This window comes from Mustelus asterias, chromosome 8 (assembly GCF_964213995.1).
Source record: "Mustelus asterias chromosome 8, sMusAst1.hap1.1, whole genome shotgun sequence".
Lineage (NCBI taxonomy): Eukaryota > Metazoa > Chordata > Chondrichthyes > Carcharhiniformes > Triakidae > Mustelus > Mustelus asterias.
In genome coordinates this window covers 1925608-1949743 of record NC_135808.1, presented here as the reverse complement: position 1 = coordinate 1949743, position 24136 = coordinate 1925608, and the positions used below count along the sequence as shown (strand labels likewise).

Sequence of the window (24136 nt, the reverse complement as noted above, 5' to 3'; positions counted from 1 at the left end):
CATTGACAGCGACAGGACCAGGGAATCCCCACCGCCAGTGAATAGTGCCACACCCCACCGGCGGGACACACACGACTGGGAGAGCAGAGAATAGCCACTGGTCCATCTCTGAGACACTATCACCGAAGATGTTGCTTTCATCGGCCGGGGCATCGAGTATAAAAGTTGGCAAATTATGTTACAGTAATATAAAATGTTGGTGAGGCCAGATTTGGAATACTGTGTCCAATTCTGGTCACCACACTACCAGAAGGACGTGGAGGCTTTGGAGAGAGTGCAGAGAATGTTTACCAGGATGTTGCCTGGTATGGAAGGTATTAGCTATGAGGAGAGTTTGAGTTAAACTGGGATTGTTCTCCCTGGAAAGACAAAGGCTGAGGGGCGACCTGATAGAAGTCTATAAAATTTAGAGGGATATAGATAGGGTGAACAGTTGGAAGCTTTTTCCCAGGGCAGAAATGACAATTACAAGGGGGCACAAGTTCAAGGTAAGGGGGGAAAGGTTCAGTGGAGATGTGCGGGGGAATTTTTTACACAGAGGGTGGTGGGAGCCTGGAATGCACTGCCAAGTGAGGTGGTTGAAGCAGACTCGTTGGCGACATTTAAGACTTCTCTGGATAGACACATGAACAGGAGGGGTATAGAGGGATACAGGAGGTTGGTCAAGATAGGACAACATGATCAGCGCAGGCTTGGAGGGCCAAAGGGCCTGTTCCTGTGCTGCACTGTTATTTGTTCTTATTCTAGATACATACACATTCCCCCACACCCGTGAGATAAGACAGTCGGGTGTAACAACCCCCTCCCTGTCTCCCCCCACACCACATCCTCTTGTCACTGTGGTCTCCATCTGTACAGACGCAATGGCCACTTTGCCAATCCCACTCTCATTAGCTCGAGCCGTTGGCTCATTGCCAGATTCCACTGGCAAACATCACCTGCCCTTCAAACTGTTTGCTCTGTGCAAACTGAGAAGGAGTGATTGTACAATCTTATTATCCAGCTATCGATTTACCAAGTCTTATCAGTCAATTCAAAACTTTACATTTGCGGTTCCCGTGCCAACCACGTTCTTGGAAGGACTCTTGAATCTCTCTGAAAGGTTCTGTGGTGATTCTATTGTACATTTACATATATTACATATTTCTTATTAATTCTTTCACAGCATGTGGGTGTCGCTGGCTAGACCAGTATTTATTGCCCATCCCTAATTGCCCCTTGAGAAGGTGGTGGTGAGCTGCCTTCTCGAACCCGCTGCAGTCCCTGAGATGTAGGTACAGCCACAATGCTGTTAGGGGGGAGTTTATGGATTACCCTTAATGTATCCCAACATGCAACACAGGGAGGGAGTGGCACAGAGTGTGTGAGGGTGTGTGTGTGTTTGAGTGTGGGTGAGAATGGGAATCTGGGAATGTTTATTTATTAGTGTCATAAGCAAGCCTTACATTAACACTGCAATGAGGTTACTGTGAAAATCCCCTAGTGGCCACACTCTGGCGCCTGTTCGGGTACACTGAGGGAGAATTTAGCATGGCCAACACCCCTAACCAGCACGTCTTTCGGACTGTGGGAGAAAAAATCGGAGCATCCGGAGCAAACCCACGCAAACACGGGGTGAACATGCAAACTCCACACAGGCAAGCCGGGAATTGAACCCAGGTCCCTGGCACTGTGAGGCAGCAGTGTGTGTGTGTGTTTTTAGTGGTGTGTTTGTGTGTGTGTGTGTTTTTAGTGGTGTGTGTGTGTGTGTGTGTGTGTGTGTGTGTTTTTAGTGGTGTGTGTGTGTGTTTTTAGTGATGTGTGTGTGTTTTTAGTGGTGTGTGTGTGTGTTTTTAGTGGTGTGTGTGTTTTTAGTGGTGTGTGTGTTTTTAGTGGTGTGTGTATGTGTGTTTTTAGTGGTGTGTGTGCGTGTGTGTATGTGTGTGTGTTTTTAGTGGTGTGTGTGTGTGTGTGTTTTTAGTGGTGTTGTGTGTGTGTGTGTTTAGTGGTGTGTGTGTGTGTGTGTTTAGTGGTGTGTGTGTGTGTGTTTAGTGGTGTGTGTGTGTTTTTAGTGGTGTGTGTGTGTGTGTGTTTAGTGGTGTGTGTGTGTTTTTAGTGGTGTGTGTGTGTGTGTTTAGTGGTGTGTGTGTGTGTGTTTAGTGGTGTGTGTGTGTGTTTAGTGGTGTGTGTGTGTTTAGTGGTGTGTGTGTGTGTTTAGTGGTGTTGTGTGTGTGTGTGTTTTTAGTGGTGTTGTGTGTGTGTGTGTTTTTAGTGGTGTGTGTGTGTGTTTAGTGGTGTGTGTGTGTGCTTAGTGGTGTTGTGTGTGTGTGTGTTTTTAGTGGTGTGTGTGTGTGTGTTTAGTGGTGTGTGTGTGTTTTTAGTGGTGTGTGTGTGTGCTTTTAGTGGTGTTGTGTGTGTGTGTGTGCGTGTGTGTGTGTTTTTAGTGGTGTGTGTGTGTTTAGTGGTGTGTGTGTGTGTTTTTAGTGGTGTTGTGTGTGTGTGTTTAGTGGTGTGTGTGTGTGTTTAGTGGTGTGTGTGTGTGTTTTTAGTGGTGTTGTGTGTGTGTGTGTTTAGTGGTGTTGTGTGTGTGTGTGTGTGTTTTTAGTGGTGTGTGTGTGTGTGTGTGTGTGTGTGTGTGTGTGTGTGTGTGTGTGTGTGTGTGTGTGTGTGTGTGAGTAACCTGGATGGTGCTGTGCCAATGCACCAGCTATACCCGTCATACAATTTGATTGGGGTAAGTGAGGTGATTCGGTCAGGCTGCAGAGCCCGGGGAGTTTACACCTTTCAATCCAGAACCTTCTGCTCGAAACCCTTCTGAGCTGGAACTCAGAGGGGACTTGGTGACACAAAGGGTTAACCGGGACCTGATTGGCTGCCTGGCATACTGACTGACTCATCTGAGGAATCGCTCTTCAAATTAATCCAGTTGTAAACATTTAATTTACTCAAAAGCCAGAGATGCAAACAGTCGATTAATCCAATTATATTCTGTCAATAAAGCACAGATTGCTGATATATTGTGCTAATATTTGAGCAGTGATTGGGTGATGATGGAAAGAAAAACAGTGGGATGGTGCCTGTTCCCACGCTCATTATGAACAGGTGTTCCTGTCCGCCTGGTGTTGGGACGCGGTGTTGTTTAACTCCCAGTGTGTACCACTCTCATCGCAGACTGCCCAAGACATGGGGACATGTATTCTGCACTGCCTCTCTGAATGGTGAATGCCATATCAGGCAACATCCTGGTAAATCTTTTCTGTACTCTCTCCAAAGCCTCCACGTCCTTCTGGTGGTGTAGCGACCAGAACTGGACGCAGTATTCCAAATGTGGCCTCACCATTCAGAGAGGCAGTGCAGAATACATGTACCCATGACTTGGGCAGTCTGCGATGAGAGTGCTACACACTGGGAGTTAACCAACACCGTGTCTCAACACCAGGCGGACACGAACACCTCTGGTGGGTGAGAGAAACCCTCTCTGCTGCATTATTGGACAAGGGCAGTGGCAGTGTAGGGCTCTGTTTAAATAGACTCTGTTTAGTGTAGGACATTGTTTAAATAGACTCTGTTTAGTGTAGGGCATTGTTTAAATAGACTCTGTTTACTGTAGGACACTGTTTAAATAGACTCTGTTTAGTGTCGGGCTCTGTTTAAATAGACTCTGTTTAGTGTGGGACATTGTTTAAATAGACTCTGTTTACTGTAGGACACTGTTTAAATAGACTCTGTTTACTGTAGGACACTGTTTAAATAGACTCTGTTTAGTGTCGGGCTCTGTTTAAATAGACTCTGTTTAGTGTAGGACATTGTTTAAATAGACTCTGTTTAGTGTAGGACACTGTTTAAATAGACTCTGTTTAGTGTCGGGCTCTGTTTAAATAGACTCTGTTTAGTGTAGGACATTGTTTAAATAGACTCTGTTTAGTGTAGGACACTGTTTAAATAGACTCTGTTTAGTGTCGGGCTCTGTTTAAATAGACTCTGTTTAGTGTAGGGCACTGTTTAACTTGACTTTGTTTAGTGTAGGACACTGTTTAAATAGACTGTTTCGTGTAGGACACTGTTTAAATAGACTCTGTTTAGTGTCGGGCACTGTTTAAATAGACTCTGTTTAGTGTAGGACACTGTTTAAATAGACTCTGTTTAGTGTAGGACACTGTTTAAATAGACTCTGTTTAGTGTAGGACACTGTTTAAATAGACTCTGTTTCGTGTCATGCTCTGTTTAGTGTAGGACACTGTTTAAATAGACTCTGTTTAGTGCGGGACTCCACCTGGGACGATAATCCTTTGGACCCTACATTACGCCAATGGCTCTGTTTCATTCTGATTTGATTCATTATTTTCACATGTACTGGGATATGGTAAAAAGTATTGTTTCTATGCTACAAGGTGGCTACCTCTCTGGTTATCATGCACTTTGGGGAAGTTCATATGTGGTGAAAGGTTCTATATAATGTGATGGGTGATTCAGTCGTCCCGTCTTTCCCTCTGGGTCCTAACTGGTGTCCTCTGGTTCTTCCTGCAGATGTTGAAGAGTCACTTTGGGAGTCTGCGCAAGGTGGGATCGGAGGGCTGCCTCCTGGATTGCGAGTTTCTGCCATGGTCGCGCCAACTCCTCCGACAGTGCAAGCACCCGACGGGCCAGGAGGCCATGGAGCTGGCTGAGGTGGAGGCCGGAGCGGGCGAGGAGGCGAGGGCGGCACAGGAGGGGCGCAAGGTGATCATCCCCGAGGTCAGGATTGAGAAGGAGTACAGCCTGAGCGTGGATACCCTGCACCAGCTGGATGGCGACAGCTTTGATGAGTCAGACAAGAGCTGCGACAGCCTGGGCCCCGGCAGCCAGGCTTCGGCCTACCGGCTGGGTGTGCAGGACCTGGGCATGTGGCGCACTTACAGTGACGGCAACCTGGCACGGGACGGGCAGAGGCGGGACTTCATCTCCAGTGGCCAGCTGAAGGGCACGGAGAAGACAGAGAGTGGCTGGAGCCTGCCCTCCCCAAAGACACTGAGGAAGGAACGGGCCCTGGCCAGGATGACAGCAGCTAAGGAGCATCTGCGCTCCATCTTCACAGGGTCACGCAAGGTAGGTGGCAGAATCCCACTACCGCACGCACGGGCGCAAAGATGGGTAAAAGCAAAACGAGGGACTCTTTTCTCTGGAAAATATAGTTGATCGGATTGAGATCAAAAGAGATTCTTTTGTGAGTGCAATGGAGAGGGATAGGGCCGGACGGCAGGGCAAGGCTTACAATTGGGGGAGAGGTAATTATGATGCGATTAGGCAAGAATTAGGGGGCATAAGATGGGAACAGAAACTGTCAGGGAAAGGCACTGATGAAAAGTGGAACTTTTTCAAGGAACAAATACTGGGTGTCCTTGATAGGTATGTCCCTGTCAGGCAGGGAGGAAATGGCCGAGTGAGGGAACCGTGGTTCACAAAAGAGGTGGAATGTCTTGTGAAAAGGAAGAGGGAAGCTTATGTAGGGATGAGGAAACAAGGTTCAGATGGCTCGACTGAGGGTTACAAGTTAGCAAGGAACGAGCTGAAAAAGGGGCTGAGGAGAGCTAGGAGGGGACATGAGAAGTCCTTGGCGGGTCGGATCAAGGAAAACCCCAAGGCTTTTTACTCTTATGTGAGGAATAAAAGAATGACCAGGGTGAGGTTAGGGCCGGTCAAGGACAGTGGTGGGAACTTGTGTATGGAATCAGTAGAGATAGGCGAGGTGATGAATGAATACTTTTCTTCAGTGTTCACCAAGGAGAGGGGCCATGTTTTTCAGGAAGAGAAGGTGTTACAGGCTAATAGGCTGGAGGAAATAGATGTTCGGAGGGAGGATGTATTGGCAGTTTTGAATAAACTGAAGGTCGATAAGTCCCCTGGGCCTGATGAAATGTATCCTAGGATTCTTTGGGAGGCGAGGGATGAGATTGCAGAGCCTTTGGCTTTGATCTTTGGGTCCTCGCTGTCCACGGGGATGGTGCCAGAGGACTGGAGAGTGGCGAATGTTGTTCCTCTGTTTAAGAAAGGGAATAGAAATGACCCTGGTAATTATAGACCGGTTAGTCTGACTTCGGTGGTTGGTAAATTGATGGAAAAGGTCCTTAGGGATGGGATTTACGACCATTTAGAAAGATACGGATTAATCCGGGATAGTCAGCACGGATTTGTGAAGGGCAAATCGTGCCTCACAAATATGATAGAATTTTTTGAGGAGGTAACTAGGTGTGTTGATGAAGGTAGGGCGGTTGATGTCATATACATGGATTTTAGTAAGGCGTTTGATAAGGTCCCCAATGGTCGGCTTATGATGAAAGTAAGGAGGTGTGGGATAGAGGGAAAGTTGGCCGATTGGATAGGTAACTGGCTGTCTGATCGAAGACAGAGGGTGGTGGTGGATGGAAAATTTTCGGACTGGAGGCAGGTTGCTAGCGGAGTGCCGCAGGGATCGGTGCTTGGTCCTCTGCTCTTTGTGATTTTTATTAATGACTTAGAGGAGGGGGCTGAAGGGTGGATCAGTAAATTTGCTGATGACACCAAGATTGGTGGAGTAGTGGATGAGGTGGAGGGGTGTTGTAGGCTGCAAAGAGACATAGATAGGATGCAAAGCTGGGCTGAAAAATGGCAAATGGAGTTTAACCCTGATAAATGTGAGGTGATTCATTTTGGTAGGACTAATTTAAATGTGGATTACAGGGTCAAAGGTAGGGTTCTGAAGACTGTGGAGGAACAGAGAGATCTTGGGGTCCATATCCACAGATCTCTAAAGGTTGCCACTCAAGTGGATAGAGCTGTGAAGAAGGCATATAGTGTGTTAGCTTTTATTAACAGGGGGTTGGAGTTTAAGAGCCGTGGGGTTATGCTGCAACTGTATAGGACCTTGGTGAGACCGCATTTGGAATATTGCGTGCAGTTCTGGTCACCTCACTATAAGAAGGATGTGGAAGCGCTGGAAAGAGTGCAGAGGAGATTTACCAGGATGCTGCCTGGTTTGGAGTGTCGGTCTTATGAGGAAAGGTTGAGGGAGCTGGGGCTGTTCTCTCTGGAGCGGAGGAGATTGAGGGGAGACTTAATAGAGGTTTATAAAATGATGAAGGGGATAGATCGAGTGAACGTTCAAAGACTATTTCCTCGGGTGGATGGAGCTATTACGAGGGGGCATAACTATAGGGTTCATGGTGGGAGATATAGGAAGGATATCAGAGGTAGGTTCTTCACGCAGAGAGTGGTTGGGGTGTGGAATGGACTGCCTGCAGTGATAGTGGAGTCAGACACTTTAGGAACATTTAAGCGGTTATTGGATAGGCACATGGAGCACACCAGGATGGTAGGGAGTGGGATAGCTTGATCTTGGTTTCAGATGAAGGTCGGCACAACATCGTGGGCCGAAGGGCCTGTTCTGTGCTGTCCTGTTCTATGTTCTATAGATTCGATCCAATAATCGCCAAGAATTAGTTTCCTCCTCTCTACCCTTTTCAAAACATCTTATTCACCCATCACCCGCTGTGCCGCTTCACCTACTGATCCGCCAACACCATTTAACAATCATAGCATCCCTACAGTGCAGAAAGAGGCCATTCAGCCCATCGAGCCTGCACTGACAACAATCCCACCCAAACGCCACATATTTACCCTGCTAATCCCCCTGACGCTAAGGGACAATTTAGCATGGCTAATCCACCCAACCTGCACATCTTTGGACACTAAGGGACAATTTACCATGGCCAATCCACCTTACCCTCACATCTTTGGAAGAAGGTGGAAGAGAGAATGTCCGGGGTACGTCGGGACCTTGATTATGCTGGCTGCTTTGCTGAGGCAGCAGGAAGTGTAGACGGAGTCAATGGATGGGAGGCTGGTTTGTGTGATGGACTGGGTTTCGTCCAAGACCTTTTGTAGTTTCTTGGGCAGAGCAGGAGCCATACCAAGCTGTGACGCAACCAGAAAGAATGCTTCACAGGGAATTGCTTCTCTGATTGCATCAGAGCAGAACGCGAAGACTCCCCCAGAACAAGGTACCTCCTGAAAGGAAGATGTGCATTTATATAGCACCTTTCACAGCTTCAGAACTTCCCAAAGAGCTTTACAGTCATTGTTTAAGATTCATTTACACGGTGTGGGTGCCGCTGGCTAGACTAACATTCATTACCAAGATTGGTGGCACAGTGGACAGTGAAGAACCTTATCTCCAGTTGCAACAGGATTTTGATCAATTGGGCCAGTGGGCTGATGAATGGCAGATGGAGTTTAATTTAGACAAATGCATTTTGGTAGATTGAACCAGGGCAGGACTTACTCAGTTAATGGTCGGGCGTTGGGGAGAGTTACAGAACAAAGAGATCGAGGGGTACATGTTCATAGCTCCTTGAAAGTGGAGTCACACGTGGACAGAGTAGTGAAGAAGGCATTCGGCACGCTTGGTTTCATCGGTCAGAACATTGAATACAGGAGTTGGGACATCTTGTTGAAGTTGTACAAGACATTGGTAAGGCCACGCTTGGAATACTGTGTGCAATTCTGGTCACCCTATTATAGAAAGGATATTATTAAACTAGAAAGAATGCAGAAAAGATTAACTCCGATGCTATCGGGACTTGATGGATTGTGTTATAAGGGGAGGCTGGATAGCTTGGGATTTTTTTCTCTGGAGCGTAGGAGGCTGAGGGGTGACCTTATAGAGGTCTATAAAATAATGAGGGGCACAGATCAGCTAGATAGTCAATATCATTTCCCAAAGGTAGGGGAGTCTAAAACTAGCGGGCATAGGTTTAAGGTGAGAGGGGAGAGATACAAAAGTGTCCAGGGGGCAATTTTTTTCAGAGTGGTGAGTGTCTGGAACAAGCTGCCAGAGGTAGTAGTAGAGGCGGGTACAATTTTGTCTTTTAAAAAGCATTTAGATAGTTACATGGGTACGATGGGTATAGAGGGATATGGGCCAAATGTGGGCAATTGGGACTAGCTTAGGGATTTTTTAAAAAAGGGCGGCATGGACAAGTTGGGCCGAAGGGCCTGTTTCCATGCTGCAAACCTCTATAACTCTATGATTCTATGACCTATTCCTAATTGCCCCTCGAGAAGGTGGTGGTGAGCTGCCTTCTTGAACCCGCTGCAGTCCCTGAGGTGTAGGTACACCCACAGTGCTGTTAGGGAGGGAGCTCCAGGATTTTGACCCCAGCGACAGTGAAGGAACGGACGATATATTTCCAAGTCGGGATGTTGAGTGGCTTGGAGGGGAACCTCCCGTGGAGTTGAGGATGAGGACCTCAGGGCTGGCTGAACTCTGTGCAGAGAGCTCGGTCCTCTTGCGAGTGGAAACAGATTCTCCCAATTATCTGAAAACTTCAGCGATTCGAGCGCCTCTTATTAAAACTACCCTGTCACCTTCTCTGATTCCAAGGACAACGCGGGCTGCAAAATCCGCAATTGCAATTAATCGAGTGCCGTATAATTCAATTCTGGCCTGGTTTGTGAAGCCAAGGTCCTGGCTCCCCTCTTCCTCAGCACAGGCCGTTCCCCCTTTTAGATTTAATCGACTCTTAGAAAGTTACTGTGAAAATCCCCCAGTCGCCACACTCCGCCACCTGTTCGGGTACACTGAGGGAGAATTTAGCATGGCCAAACCACCGAGCCCGTACATCTTTGGACTGTGGGAGGAAACCGGAGCATCCGGAGGAAACCCACGCAGACACGGGGAGAACGTGCAAATTCCACACAGACAGTGACCCGAGCCGGGAATTGAACCCGGGTCCCTGGCGCTGTGAGACAGCAGTGCTAACCACTGTGCCACCGTGCTGCCCTTGGGTTATCTGAGCTGAGGTAGACACTCCCTCCACAATACCTTAACAGGGCTGGACAAAGCATACCGTACATAGAGAAGGAAAGGAGAGGGTGCAGAATGTAGTGTTACAGTCATAGCTAGGGTGTAGAGAAAGATCAACTTAATGTGAGGTAGGTCCAAAAATATGATGGCAGCAGAAGGGAAGAAGCTGTTCTTGAGTCGGTCAGTACGCGACCTCAGACTTTTGTATCTTTTTCCTGATGGAAGAAGGTGGAAGAGAGAATGTCCGGGGTGCGTGGGATCCTTAATTATGCTGGCTGCTTTGCCGAGGCAGCAGGAAGTGTAGACGGAGTCAATGGGTGGGAGGTTGGTTTGCGTGATGGACATTCATGACCTTTTGTAGTTCCTGGACAGAGCAGGAGTCATACTAAGCTATGATACAATCGGAAAGAATGCTTTCTGTGGTCATTACAGTGCATCTGTAAAGGTTGGTGAGAGTCGTGGGAGACATGCCAAATTTCCTTAGCCTCCTGAGAAAGTAGATTCGCGGTGGACTTTCTTAACATCTGGATTGGGTCAGCTGTAACTTTTCATTGGATGTGGCCAGAATTGGAGGGGCACAGATTATCTCCGAGGGTTGTGAGGGCTGGAGGAGATGCAGAGAGAGGGAGGGAGCGAGGACATGGAGGGGCAGGAATTAAACCAAGGTTGAGAATCGGTGAAGGAAGAGGTTGGTTGACTGGGGGCTGTGTGCACGGGGGCGGGAGAGAGAGGGAAACGAGACTCGCTGTGAGTCGAGGCGGAGCTTCGGTTGAGTGGTAGATCTGTGGGCGAGCAGGCAGGATAGAGTTAATGCGGGAATGAGTGAGCGGCCTGGAGAAAGGGAAAGCACTTAAAGGGGCACCCTCCTTCACAAGGAAGGCTTCAACGAGCTGTCTAATCTCTGGGATGGATGTGCCTTTAACGGTTTAGCCATTGTTCCAATGCGGTGTAATACAATAAGGCTGGTGTGGGGGCGGGGAGGAGAATTCTCTGCCTGAGTTGGTTCCCCGGGGAGAAGGATAATTCCCTTTCAGCATCGAGCTGTCTGCTTATCTTCCCTCCCTATCATTGTCAGAGGAAAGTGATAATTACAGGCAGTGTTGTAATGTAACGGCAGACACACTATGAGCAGGTTGGCGTGGGCTGGACAGATAGGTGCTGCAGATCAGACAACAGAATACATCTCGAAAAAAGCCAAGCGCCTCGAATGAAAAGTTACAGCTGACCCAATCCACAGAGGTCCGACTGCCCTTTGGATAGCCTTACTCTGTCCATCTCCAAGCTCCCAATAATCCCAAACAACCTTCTTGGAGGCAGAGAGTTTGGAGATCTCTCCTCGGTGTGGGAGGGGTCTCCCTGACTTTCCTTCATCAGTGGCCTAATTCGAGCCTTATCTCCTGCATCGGAAAGGGCACCTGGGTGTCCTCGGGCAGGCATGAAGGAGACGGGCCAAAAGGCCACTTTCTGTGCCGTAATTGTTCCTTGGTGGCACAGTGTTTAGCCCTGCTACCTCACAGCGCCAGGGACCCGGGTTCAATTCCAGCCTCAGGTCACCGTCTGTGTGAAGTTTGCACATTCTCCCCGTGTCTGCGTGGGTTTCCTCAGGGTGCTCCGGTTTCCTCCCACAGTCCGAAAGATGTACAAGTTGGTGGGATTGCCCACGCCAGATTGTGTCCGAAGATGAGCAGCTTAGGTGGATTGGCCATGCTAAATTTACCCTTAGTGTCAAGGGGGTTAGCAGGGTAAATTAGCAGGGTTATGGGGATAGGATCTGCACGGGATTGTTGTCGGTGCAGACTTGGTGGACCGAATGGCCTCCTTCTGCACTGTAGGGATTCTATGGTGCCCTCCAGCCAGTTCCTCTCCATCCACCTGATCCAAATGTTGTAATTTGCCAGGGGGGTGGGTTTGCGGGGGTGGGGGGCAGGCAGGGAGGGATGGCTGTGCGAATGGATAAAAGTTTTCATTATCACCTCGCTGTTTCTGGGATCTTGCTGTGCACCTGCTGTATTTCCCGACCTTCCACAAGGACTGGCTGCAGAGTGTTCCGGAAAGGTGCTATATCAGCGAACGGAATGAAAGTCTTCCCTTTGACTCCATTCTCTGCTGTTACTGCAGTGTGATTAGCCTGGACAGCTCAACGCAAGTGTGACTGATAACTAAAATCAAATAACTCACCTCTCCACGCAGTCAAAGCACGCGAGTGGAGGAGGGAAGGGAGGGGAGAGGATGGGGAGGGCAGCAGGGCAGGTAGGGGGAGAGACAGAGTGCTACATTAATCCAATTCAAATTTAATCTTCTAATGCACAGAGTCTGGGAAGAGAGCAGCCTTCTGACTGGACAACCAACACAGTTGTCAGTCACCACAGCTCTCAGCCTGACCTGGGATAGAATGTTTCCGTCAATAACCCATTCACCACCACCGTTTCCCAGTAAAACCCTGCTCTCTGGGCCTATCTCCATCCTCTATATATCAGACAGCAATCCTTCTGTTAAATCCAGCCACACACAACCCCCCTGCCTCAATTCCTCTCCCCCACATCCGGGTAGAGAGTGGCACAGTGGAGTTGTCACGAGGCTTCCATCCCCTGGGATCCCGGGTTCAAATCCACTCCCCCGAAACAGAGAGTGAAATTTAAATTCGATTCTATATCTGGGAATGATCACTGTCAATTCTCTTAAAACCACATCTGGGTCACTGATGTCCCGTGAGGGAAGGAAATGTGTCGCACTTACTCTAGATCGATAGTAATTGAATCAAACTACATAGCCGCACTGTCAGAGGGTCAGTACTGAGGGAGTGCCGCACTGTCAGAGGGTCAGTACTGAGGGGGTGCTGCACTGTCAGAGGGTCAGTGCTGAGGGAGTGCCGCACTGTCAGAGGGTCAGTGCTGAGGGAGTGCCGCACTGTCAGAGGGTCAGTATTGAGGGAGTGCTGCACTGTCAGAGGGTCAGTACTGAGGGAGTGCTGCACTGTCAGAGGGTCAGTACTGAGGGAGTGCCGCACTGTCAGAGGGTCAGTACTGAGGGAGTGCCGCACTGTCCGAGGGTCAGTACTGAGGGAGTGCCGCACTGTCAGAGGGTCAGTACTGAGGGAGTGCTGCACTGTCGGAGGGTCAGTGCTGAGGGAGTGCCGCACTGTCAGAGGGTCAGTACTGAGGGAGTGCCGCACTGTCAGAGGGTCAGTACTGAGGGAGTGCCGCACTGTCAGAGGGTCAGTACTGAGGGAGTGCCGCACTGTCAGAGGGTCAGTACTGAGGGAGTGCTGCACTGTCAGAGGGTCAGTACTGAGGGAGTGCCGCACTGTCAGAGGGTCAGTACTGAGGGAGTGCTGCACTGTCAGAGGGTCAGTACTGAGGGAGTGCTGCACTGTCAGAGGGTTAGTACTGAGGGAGTGCTGCACTGTCAGAGGGTCAGTGCTGAGGGAGTGCCGCACTGTCAGAGGGTCAGTACTGAGGGAGTGCCGTACTGTCAGAGGGTCAGTGCTGAGGGAGTACCGCACTGTCAGTGGGTCAGTACTGAGGGAGTGCTGCACTGTCAGAGGGTCAGTGCTGAGGGAGTGCTGCACTGTCAGAGGGTCGGTACTGAGGGAGTGCCGCACTGTCAGAGGGTCAGTGCTGAGGGAGTGCCGCACTGTCAGAGGGTCAGTACTGAGGGAGTGCCGCACTGTCGGAGGGTCAGTACTGAGGGAGTGCTGCACTGTCAGAGGGTCAGTGCTGAGGGAGTGCTGCACTGTCAGAGGGTCGGTACTGAGGGAGTGCCGCACTGTCAGAGGGTCAGTGCTGAGGGAGTGCTGCACTGTCAGAGGGTCGGTACTGAGGGAGTGCCGCACTGTCAGAGGGTCAGTGCTGAGGGAGTGCCGCACTGTCAGAGGGTCAGTACTGAGGGAGTGCCGCACTGTCAGAGGGTCAGTGCTGAGGGAGTGTCGCACTGTCAGAGGATCAGTACTGAGGGAGTGCCGCACTGTCAGAGGGTCAGTACTGAGGGAGTGCTGCACTGTCAGAGGGTCAGTACTGAGGGAGTGCTGCACTGTCAGAGGGTCAGTACTGAGGGAGTGCCGCACTGTCAGAGGGTCAGTACTGAGGGAGTGCCGCACTGTCAGAGGGTCAGTGCTGAGGGAGTGCCACACTGTCAGAGGGTCAGTACTGAGGGAGTGCTGCACTGTCAGAGGGTCAGTACTGAGGGAGTGCTGCACTGTCAGAGGGTCAGTGCTGAGGGAGTGCTGCACTGTCAGAGGGTCGGTACTGAGGGAGTGCCGCACTGTCAGAGGGTCAGTGCTGAGGGAGTGCCGCACTGTCAGAGGGTCAGTACTGAGGGAGTGCCGCACTGTCAGAGGGTTAGTGCTGAGGGAGTGTCGCACTGTCAGAGGATCAGTACTGAGGGAGTGCCGCACTGTCAGAGGGTCAGTACTGAGGGAGTGCTGCACTGTCAGAGGGTCAGTACTGAGGGAGTGCTGCACTGTCAGAGGGTCAGTACTGAGGGAGTGCCGCACTGTCAGAGGGTCAGTACTGAGGGAGTGCCGCACTGTCAGAGGGTCAGTACTGAGGGAGTGCCGCACTGTCAGAGGGTCAGTACTGAGGGAGTGCCGCACTGTCAGAGGGTCAGTACTGAGGGAGTTCCGCACTGTCAGAGGGTCAGTACTGAGGGAGTGCCGCACTGTCGGAGGGTCAGTGCTGAGGGAGTGCCGCACTGTCAGAGGGTCAATACTGAGGGAGTGCCGCACTGTCAGAGGGTCAGTACTGAGGGAGTGCCGCACTGTCAGAGGGTCAGTGCTGAGGGAGTGCCGAACTGTCCGAGGGTCAGTACTGAGGGAGTGCCGAACTGTCCGAGGGTCAGTACTGAGGGAATGCTGCACTGTCAGAGGGTCAGTACTGAGGGAGTGCTGCACTGTCCGAGGGTCAGTACTGAGGGAGTGCCGAACTGTCCGAGGGTCAGTACTGAGGGAGTGCTGCACTGTCCGAGGGTCAGTACTGAGGGAGTGCCGCACTGTCAGAGGGTCAGTACTGAGGGAGTGCCGCACTGTCAGAGGGTCAGTACTGAGGGAGTGCTGCACTGTCGGAGGGTCAGTACTGAGGGAGTGCCGCACTGTCAGAGGGTCAGTACTGAGGGAGTGCCGCACTGTCAGAGGGTCAGTACTGAGGGAGTGCCGCACTGTCAGTGGGTCAGTACTGAGGGAGTGCTGCACTGTCGGAGGGTCAGTACTGAGGGAGTGCCGCACTGTCAGAGGGTCAGTGCTGAGGGAGTGCCGCACTGTCAGAGGGTCAGTACTGAGGGAGTGCTGCACTGTCGGAGGGTCAGTACTGAGGGAGTGCCGCACTGTCAGAGGGTGTGACCTGTTCTCTCCGCGCACCTGGATGTGACTTTGGGCCTTTACTCTCTTTCAGAATCTGGCATCGAGTGCGGAATCGGATCTGGGATTAGACTGTGCCGACAGCGGGAGCTGGCACAGACGGAGGAGGCATCTGTAAGTATCTTCAACCCACACCGACTCTCAACTGTGTCTGTGGGACTGGCAATCTGGACTTCAATTCACTGTCTGTGTGGAGTCTGCATGTTCTCCCCGTCTCTGCGTGGGTTTCCTCCATGTGCTCCGGTTTCCTCCTGCACGCCCAAGATGTACGGGTTCGGTGGATTGGCCGTGCTAAATTGCCCCCAGTGTCAGGGGGATTAGCAGGGTAAATACATGGGGTTACAGGAATAGGGCCCGAGTGGGATTATGGTCGGTACAGACTCGATGGGCCGAATGGCCTCCTTGGGTGTTTGCATGTATTTGTGCATGTGTGTGTGTGTGTGTGTGTGTGTATGCATGTATGTGTGCCCATGTACGTAAGAGAGAAGGACGTGTCAGCAAGTTATTCCACTGTGGGAGGAATCACACTTGGGTCTGTTCTGCTCCTCACCTGCGGAACATTCCGGTAAGCATCACAGTTGTGCAAGCTCAGCGTCCCATTCCCTGTCTAAAGAACAAAGAACAAAGAATAGTACAGCACAGGAAACAGGCCCTTCGGCCCTCCAAGCCTGTGCCGCTCTTTGGTCCAACTAGACCAATCGTTTGTATCCCTCCATTCCCAGGCTGCTCATGTGACTCTCCAGGTGAGTCTTGAATGATGTCAGCGTGCCTGCCTCCACCACCCTACTTGGCAGCGCATTCCAGCCCCCACCACCCTCTGTGTAAAAAACATCCCTCTAATATCTGAGTTATACTTCGCCCCTCTCAACTTGAGCCCGTGACCCCTCGTGATCATCACTTCTGATCTGGGAAAAATCTTCCCACCGTTCACCTTATCTATCCCCTTCATAATCTTGTACACCTCTATTAGATCTCCCCTCATTCTCCATCTTTCCAGGGAGAACAACCCCAGTTTACCCAATCTCTCCTCATAGCTAAGACCCTCCATACCAGGCAACTTCCTGGTAAACCTTCTCTGCACTCTCTCTAAAGCCTCACATCCTCCTGGTAGTGCGGCGACCAGAACTGGACGCAGTACTCCAAATGTGGCCTAACCAGCATTCTATAAAGCTGCATCATCAGACTCCAGCTTTTATACTCTATACCCCGTCATATAAAGGAAAGCATACCATATGCCTTCTTCACCACCTTCTCCACCTGTGTTGCCACCTTCAAGGATTTGTGGACTTGCACACCTCGGTCCCTCTGTGTTTCTATACTCCTGATGACTCTGCCATTTCTTGTATAACTCCTCCCTACATTATTTCTTCCAAAATGAATCACTTTGCATTTATCCGGATTAAATTCCATCTGCCACCTCTCCGCCCAATTTTCCAGCCTATCTATATCCTGCTGTATTGCCCGACAATGCTCATCGCTATCCGCAAGTCCAGCCATCTTCGTGTCATCCGCAAACTTGCTGATAACACCAGTTACACCACCTTCCAAATCATTTACATATATCACAAATAGCAGAGGTCCTAGTACAGAGCCCTGCGGAACACCACTGGTCATGATGTGGAGATGCCGGCGTTGGACTGGGGTAAACACAGTAAGAAGTTTAACAACACCAGGTTAAAGTCCAACAGGTTTATTTGGTAGCAAAAGCCACACAAGCTTTCGAGGCTCTGAGCCCCTTCTTCAGGTGAGTGGGAATTCTGTTCACAAACAGAACTTATAAGACACAGACTCAATTTACATGAATAATGGTTGGAATGCGAATACTTACAACTAATCCAGTCTTTAAGAAACAAAACAATGGGAGTGGAGAGAGCATCAAGACATGCCTCGGACCACTGGTCACAGACCTCCAGCCGGAAAAAGACCCTTCAACCGCTACCCTCTGTCTCCTATGGCCAAGCCAGTTCTCCACCCATCTAGCCACTTCTCCTTGTATCCCATGAGCCTTAACCTTCTTAACCAACCTGCCATGTGGGACTTTGTCAAATGCCTCACTGAAATCCATATAGATGACATCCACGGCCCTTCCTTCATCAACCGTTTTTGTCACTTCCTCAAAAAACTCCACCAAATTTGTAAGGCACGACCTCCCTCTTACAGTGCTGTCTGTCACTAATGAGATTGTTCCGTTCTAAATGCACATACATCCTGTCTCTAAGAATCCTCTCCAACAACTTCCCTACCACGGACGTCAAGCTCACTGGCCTATAATTTCCCGGGTTATCCCTGCTACCCTTCTTATACAATGGGACCACATTCGCTATCCTCCTATCCTCAGGGACCTCACCTGTGTCCAAAGAAGCGACAAAGATTTCCGTCAGAGGCCCAGCAACTTAATCTCTCATCTCCCTGAGCAGTTGAGGATAGATGCCATCAAGCCCTGGGGCTTTGTCAGTTTTAATGTTCCCTAAAAAAACCTAACACTTCCTCCCTTGTAATGGAGATTTTCTCTAACGGGTCAACACCTCCCTCCGAGACACTCCCAGTTAATACGTCCCTCTCCTTCGTGAATACCGATGCAAAGTATTCATTTAGGATCTCCCCTATTCCCTTGGGTTCTAAGCATAATTCCCCTCCTTTGTCCCTGAGAGGTCCAATTTTCTCCCTGACAACTCTTTTGTTCCTAATGTATGAATAGAATGCCTTAGGATTCCCCTTAATCCTGCCTGCCAAGAACATCTCGTGACCGCTTTTTGCCCATCTAACTCCCTGTTTGAGTTCTTTCCTACTCTCTCTGTATTCCTCCAGAGCTCCATCTGTTTTCTGTTGCTTGGACTTAACGTACGCCTCCCTTTTCATTTTAATCAGACCCTCAATTTCCCTGGTTATCCACGGCTCTCGAATCCTACCTTTCCCATCTTTCCTTTTTACAGGCACATGCCTATCCTGCAGCCTTATCAATTGTTCCTTAAAAGACTCCCACATGCCAGAAGTGGACTTACCCTCGAACATCCTCTCCCAATCAACGTCCACCAATTCCTGCCTAATCCGGCTATAGTCAGCCTTCCCCCAATTTAGCACCCTGCCCGTAGGACAGCACTCATCCTTGTCCATTACTATCCTAAAGTTAACAGATTTGTGGTCACTATTTGCCACATGTTCCCCAACCGAAACTTTGACGACCTGACCGGGCTCATTTCCCAGAACTAGGTCCAGTATAGCCCCCTCTCTAGTCGGGCTATCTACATACTGTTCCAAAGAACCTTCCAGTATGCATTTTACAAATTCCTCCCCGTCCGGAACCCCAGCTCTAAGCACTTTCCAGTCTGTGCCAGGGAAATTAAAGTTCCCCACTACAACAACCCTATTTTTTCTGCACCTATCCAGAATCTCCTGACATATCCTTTCCTCCACTTCCCGTGGGCTGTTGGGTGGTCTGTAGTACACCCCCAGCATAGTGACTGCACCCTTCCTGTTTCTGAGTTCCACCCACAGTGACTCAGTACATGACCCCTCTAAGTTGTCTACCCTCTGCACCGCGGTAATGTGCGACCTAACTAATATCGCTACTCCCCCACCTTTTTTCGCCCCCCTCCTCTGTCCCCCCTAAAACACTTAGACCCCTGGGAGGGGTGTTTGGGGTGAACGGGAATGGGGAGGGGGGGGGGGCGGTGGTGGGGGTGAGGAGACGGGGGACCAATTGTATCCTTAATGAGAGCTATTGCAAGGGGCAAGTTGGGTGGCTCAGTGGTTAGCACTGCTGCCTCACAGCGCCAGGGACCCAGGTTCAATTCCGGCCTCAGGTCACTGTCTGTGTGGAGTTTGCACATTCTCCCCGTGTCTGCGTGGGTTTCCTTCGGGTGCTCCGGTTTCCTCCCACAATCTGAAAGCTGGTTAGGTGCATTGGCCGTGCTAAATTCTCCCTCAGTGTACCCGAACAGGCGCCGGAGTGTGGCGACTCGGGGATTTTCACAGTAACTTCATTGCAATGTTAATGTAAGTGGGCTTGTGACATAATAAATAAACTTGAAACTTTAAGTCTGGATGTACCTCTTCAAGAAAGGAAAGAATAAGGCTTGCATTTCTATACAACCTTTCATGACTTCAGGTGACCCAGAGCACCTTACAACCAATGGATTGTTTTTGAGCGGTTACTGTTGTAATGTAGGTCACATACACTAATCCATTCACACTCTCCACACTCCCACGCACAGAGGGTGATAATCATCACATTGTCTGCATTATCAGATGTTGATATGGAAATAATTACTGGTCAGGGCACCATAGGGAACTGTTCTTTCAAACACTGCCTTGGGATCGTTTACATCCACCCAGCAATGCACATTCTAGATTAATGTCTCATCACAAAGGCCGCACCTCTGACAGTGCCGCACTCCCTCAGCACTGACCCTCTGACAGTGCGGCACTCCCTCAGCACTGACCCTCTGACAGTGCAGCACTCCCTCAGTATTGACCCTCTGACAGTGCGGCGCTCCCTCAGTACTGACCCTCTGACAGTGCGGCGCTCCCTCAGCACTGACCCTCTGACAGTGCAGCACTCCCTCAGTACTGACCCTCTGACAGTGCGGCACTCCCTCAGTACTGACCCTCTGACAGTGCGGCACTCCCTCAGTACTGACCCTCTGACAGTGCGGCGCTCCCTCAGTACTGACCCTCTGACAGTGCGGCGCTCCCTCAGTACTGACCCTCTGACAGTGCGGCACTCCCTCAGTACTGACCCTCTGACAGTGCAGCACTCCCTCAACACTGACCCTCTGACAGTGCGGCGCTCCCTCAGTACTGACCCTCTGACAGTGCAGCACTCCCTCAGCACTGACCCTCTGACAGTGCAGCACTCCCTCAACACTGACCCTCTGACAGTGCAGCACTCCCTCAGTACTGACCCTCTGACAGTGCGGCGCTCCCTCAGTACTGACCCTCTGACAGTGCGGCGCTCCCTCAGTACTGACCCTCTGACAGTGCGGCACTCCCTCAGTACTGACCCTCTGACAGTGCGGCACTCCTTCAGTACTGACCTTCTGACAGTGCGGCACTCCCTCAGTACTGACCCTCGGACAGTGCGGCACTCCCTTAGTGCTGACCCTCTGACAGTGCGGCACTCCCTCAGCACTGACAGCACTGACCCTCTGACAGTGCGGCACTCCCTCAGCACTGACCCTCTGACAGTGCAGCACTCCCTCAGCACTGACCCTCTGACAGTGCGGCACTCCCTCAGCACTGACCCTCTGACAGTGCAGCACTCCCTCAGTACTGACCCTCTGACAGTGTGGCACTCCCTCAGCACTGACCCTCTGACAGTGCGGCACTCCCTCAACACTGCAACGCAGTTTTGGAATGCTTCTTGGTACTTCAATTAGGCATTTAAGTAACAAATGGGTTGAAGGGAGCGGACTGTGTCCAATTGGAGATCTAAAAGGGATTCACCGAAGCAGAAGGAGGGAGGCCATTCGGCCCTTCGAGCCTGCTCCGCCATTCATCACCATCATGGCTGATCATCAAATTCAATATCCTGATCCTCCTTCCCCCTCCCCCCCCCTCCCCCCCATATCCTTTGATCCTTTTAGCCCCAAGAGCTATATCTAATTTCTTCTTGAAATCAGACAACGTTTTGGCCTCAACTACTTTCTGTGGGAGTGAATTCAACACATTCGCCACCCTCTGGGTGAAGAAATTTCTCCTCACCTCAGTTCTAAAAGGTTTACCCCTTATCCTCAAACTGTGACCCCTAGTTCTGGACTCCCCCACCATTGACAAATGTACGGAGGCTGGGAGATGTGGGTGAGTTATTCAATGAGAGCTTACCATCTGTCTTTATGAAGAAGGAGCCGCTATGCAGGTCATGGTGACAGAAGAGCTGGTTGAGAGAAGCTTAATTTGGAGATGGAAAATTGCTGGAAAAAATTTCCAATTGGAACATTTAAGATGCTGAGGGGGGTATTGACAGGGTGGAGGTGGAGAGGATGTTTCCACTTGTGGGACAATCTAGAACCAGGGGGTCACTGTTTAAAAATAAGGGGTCGCCCATTTAAAACAGAGATGAGGTGAATTTTTTTCTCTCAGTGCGTGGTGAGTGTCTGGAACTCTCTTCCTCAGAAGGCAGTGGAAGCAGAGTCTTTGAATATTTCCAGGCAAAGCGAGGTAGATTCCTGATTAATGAGGGGGTGAAAGGTTATCGGGGGTCAGCAGGAATCTGGGGTTGAGGTGACGATAATGAGTTCAAAGATGTGCGGGTTAGGGGGATTGGCCATGCTAAATTGCCCCCTAGTGTCCAAAGATGTGCGGGTTAGGTGGATTGGCCATGCTAAATTGACCAATAGTGTCCAAAGATGTGCAGGTTGGGTTGATTGGCCATGCCAAATTGCCACTTAGTGTCCAAAGATGTGCAGGTTAGGGGGATTAGCCATGCTAAATTGACCAATAGTGTCCAAAGATGTGCAGGTTGGGTTGATTGGCCATACTAAATTGTCCCTTAGTATTCAAAGATGTGCAGGTTAGGGGGATTGGCCATGCTAAATGTGCGTGGTTACAGGGATAGGGCAGGGAAATGGGCCTTGGTGGCTGCCTCTTTCGGAGAGTTGGTGGGCCGAATGGTCTCCTTCTGCTCTGTAGGGATTCTATGATTCTATGTACCTTATTAAATATCGAAGCAGGTTTGAGGAGCCGAGTGGCCTATTCCTTGCCCGTAAGTTTGTGTATTGATCCTTTAGAGAGGCCTGGATTAATGAAAGACAGGATCTGTTCAGGGAAGCTCGTCTGGCTAAAGGGATTGAGTGTTTTGAGACGGTAACAAGCAGAACTGATTAAGATAGCGTGTCTGCAGGATTTGAACAAAGCCTTTTGGACAGGGTCCCACGGGCAACCTGAGCCGTTAATTAAACACACATGGGATCCAAGGGGAAAGTACTAAGTTAGTTAGAAGATTGGCTCAGTGGTAGATAAATGTTTGTGTGACCGGGAGTCTGCTTCATCTGGAGTTCTGGATCAGGAGTAGGCCATTCAGCCCATCAAGCCTGCTGCACCATTTAATGAGATCATGGATGATCTGTGGCCTAACTCCATATCCCTGTCTTTGACCCATATCCCTGAATACTTTTGTCTCACCAAAAATGATCTACCTCAGATTTCTGATCAGGCATGGACCGGTATTTTTGGAAGAGGGGTTCAAATCTCTATCACCCTTTACATAGAAACATAGAAACTAGAAGCAGGAGGAGGCCATTCGGCCCTTTGAGCCTGCTCCACCATTCATCACCTTCATGGCTGATCATCAAATTCAATATCCTGATTCCCCCTTCCCCCCATATCCCTTGATCCCTTTCGCCCCAAGAGCGAAATCTAATTTCTTCTTGAAATCACACAATGTTTTGGCCTCAACTACTTTCTGTGGGAGTGAATCCCACACATTCACCACTCTCTGGGTGAAGAAATTTCTCCTCACCTCAGTCCTAAAAGGTTTACCCCTTACCCTCAAACTGTGACCCCTGGTTCTGGACTCCCCCACCGTTGGGAACATTCTTTCTGAATCTACCCTGTCTAATCCTGTTAGAATTTTGTAAGTTTCTGTAAGATCCCCTCTCTCTTCCAAACTCCAGTGAATATAATCCTAACTGACTTAGTCTCTCCTCATATGACAGACCTGCCATCCCAGGAATCAGCCTGGTAAACCTTCGCTGTACTCCCTCTGTAGCAAGGACATCCTTCCTCAGATAAGGAGACCAAAACTGCACACAATACTCCAGGTGTGGCCTCACCAACACCCTATACAATTGCAGCAAACATCCCTATCCCTATACTCAAATCCTCTCGCTATGAAAGGCAACATACCATTTGCTTTCTTTACTGACTGCGCACTTATTTTCAGCAACTGATGCACGAAAATTCCAAGGTCTCGTTGAGTATCTGCCTCTCTCAATTTACACCCATTCAAGTTTGAGTGTCGAAGCTTCCTGACATCCCTCCTGAACAGTCTGGATCTAGATCGTGCCAATCTGTGGAATTGTGAGGTAACGCAACTGTGGAGGACACACCGGGTAAAGGAGAATTCGATTCACGTGAATCAGTCTCGACTGACCCCGGGAGATGTGATGCACTGAATTTCCATATCGGAAAATATCCCAGTGTCTGGAAACTGGGAGATCCCATTGCCGGGAGAGAGAGAGACATCAGATAACTCTGTGATGCTGCCCCAAGCAGAGACGGGGGGATTTTGATTTGATTTATTATTGTCACGTGTCTTCGCACACAGTGAAAAGTATTGTTTCTTGTGCACTATGTAGACAAAGCATACCATTCATAGAGAAGGAAAGGAGAGAGTGCAGAATGTAGTGTTACAGTCATAGCTAGGGTGTAGAGAAAGATCAACTTAATGCGAGGTAGGTCCATTCAAAACTCTGATGGCAGCAGAGAAGAAGCTGTTCTTGAGCCTCAGAATTTTGTATCTTTTTCCAAACGGAAGAAGGTGGAAGAGAGAATGTCCGGGGTGCGTGGGGTCCTTAATTATGCCGGCTGCTTTGCCGAAGCAGCGGGAAGTGTAGACAGAGTCAATGGATGGGAGGCTGGTTTGCGTGATGGACTGGGTTTCGTTCATGACCTTTTGTAGTTTCTAGCGGTCTTGGGCAGAGCAGGAGCCCAGAGCAAGCTGTGATACAACCAGAAAGAATGCTTTCTATGGTGCATCTGTAAAAGTTGGTGAGAGTCGTAGCTGACATGCCAAATTTCCTTTGCCTCCCGAGAAAGTAGAGGCGTTGGTGGGTTTTCTTAACTATAGTGTCGGCATGGGGGAAACCAGGACAGGTTAGTGGTGATCTGGACACCTGAAAACTTGAAGCTCTCGACCCTTTCTACTTACAGGGTTTACAAGGATGTAGAGTCTGTGATATCATTAACACACCCAGGGGTCTTCACACCTCACATCAAAGAATTGAAAAAAGAAAATATCCAGAGATGGTTCAGATGCAGATATTAAA

At 49.8% G+C, this 24136-nt stretch overlaps 1 protein-coding gene across 3 annotated transcripts in view; it reads left to right on the top strand.

Annotated features, from left to right (window-relative positions):
- LOC144496759 (regulator of G-protein signaling 3-like) overlaps positions 1 to 24136 on the top strand; it is a 101721-nt gene that overhangs the window by 61212 nt on the left and 16373 nt on the right. For all 3 annotated transcript variants that reach the window (XM_078217282.1, XM_078217280.1, XM_078217281.1), the window contains exons 2-3: positions 4507 to 5064; positions 15184 to 15263. In XM_078217282.1, the coding sequence (XP_078073408.1) occupies positions 4507 to 5064; positions 15184 to 15263 (638 nt within the window). The remainder of the gene's footprint in view (positions 1 to 4506; positions 5065 to 15183; positions 15264 to 24136) is intronic.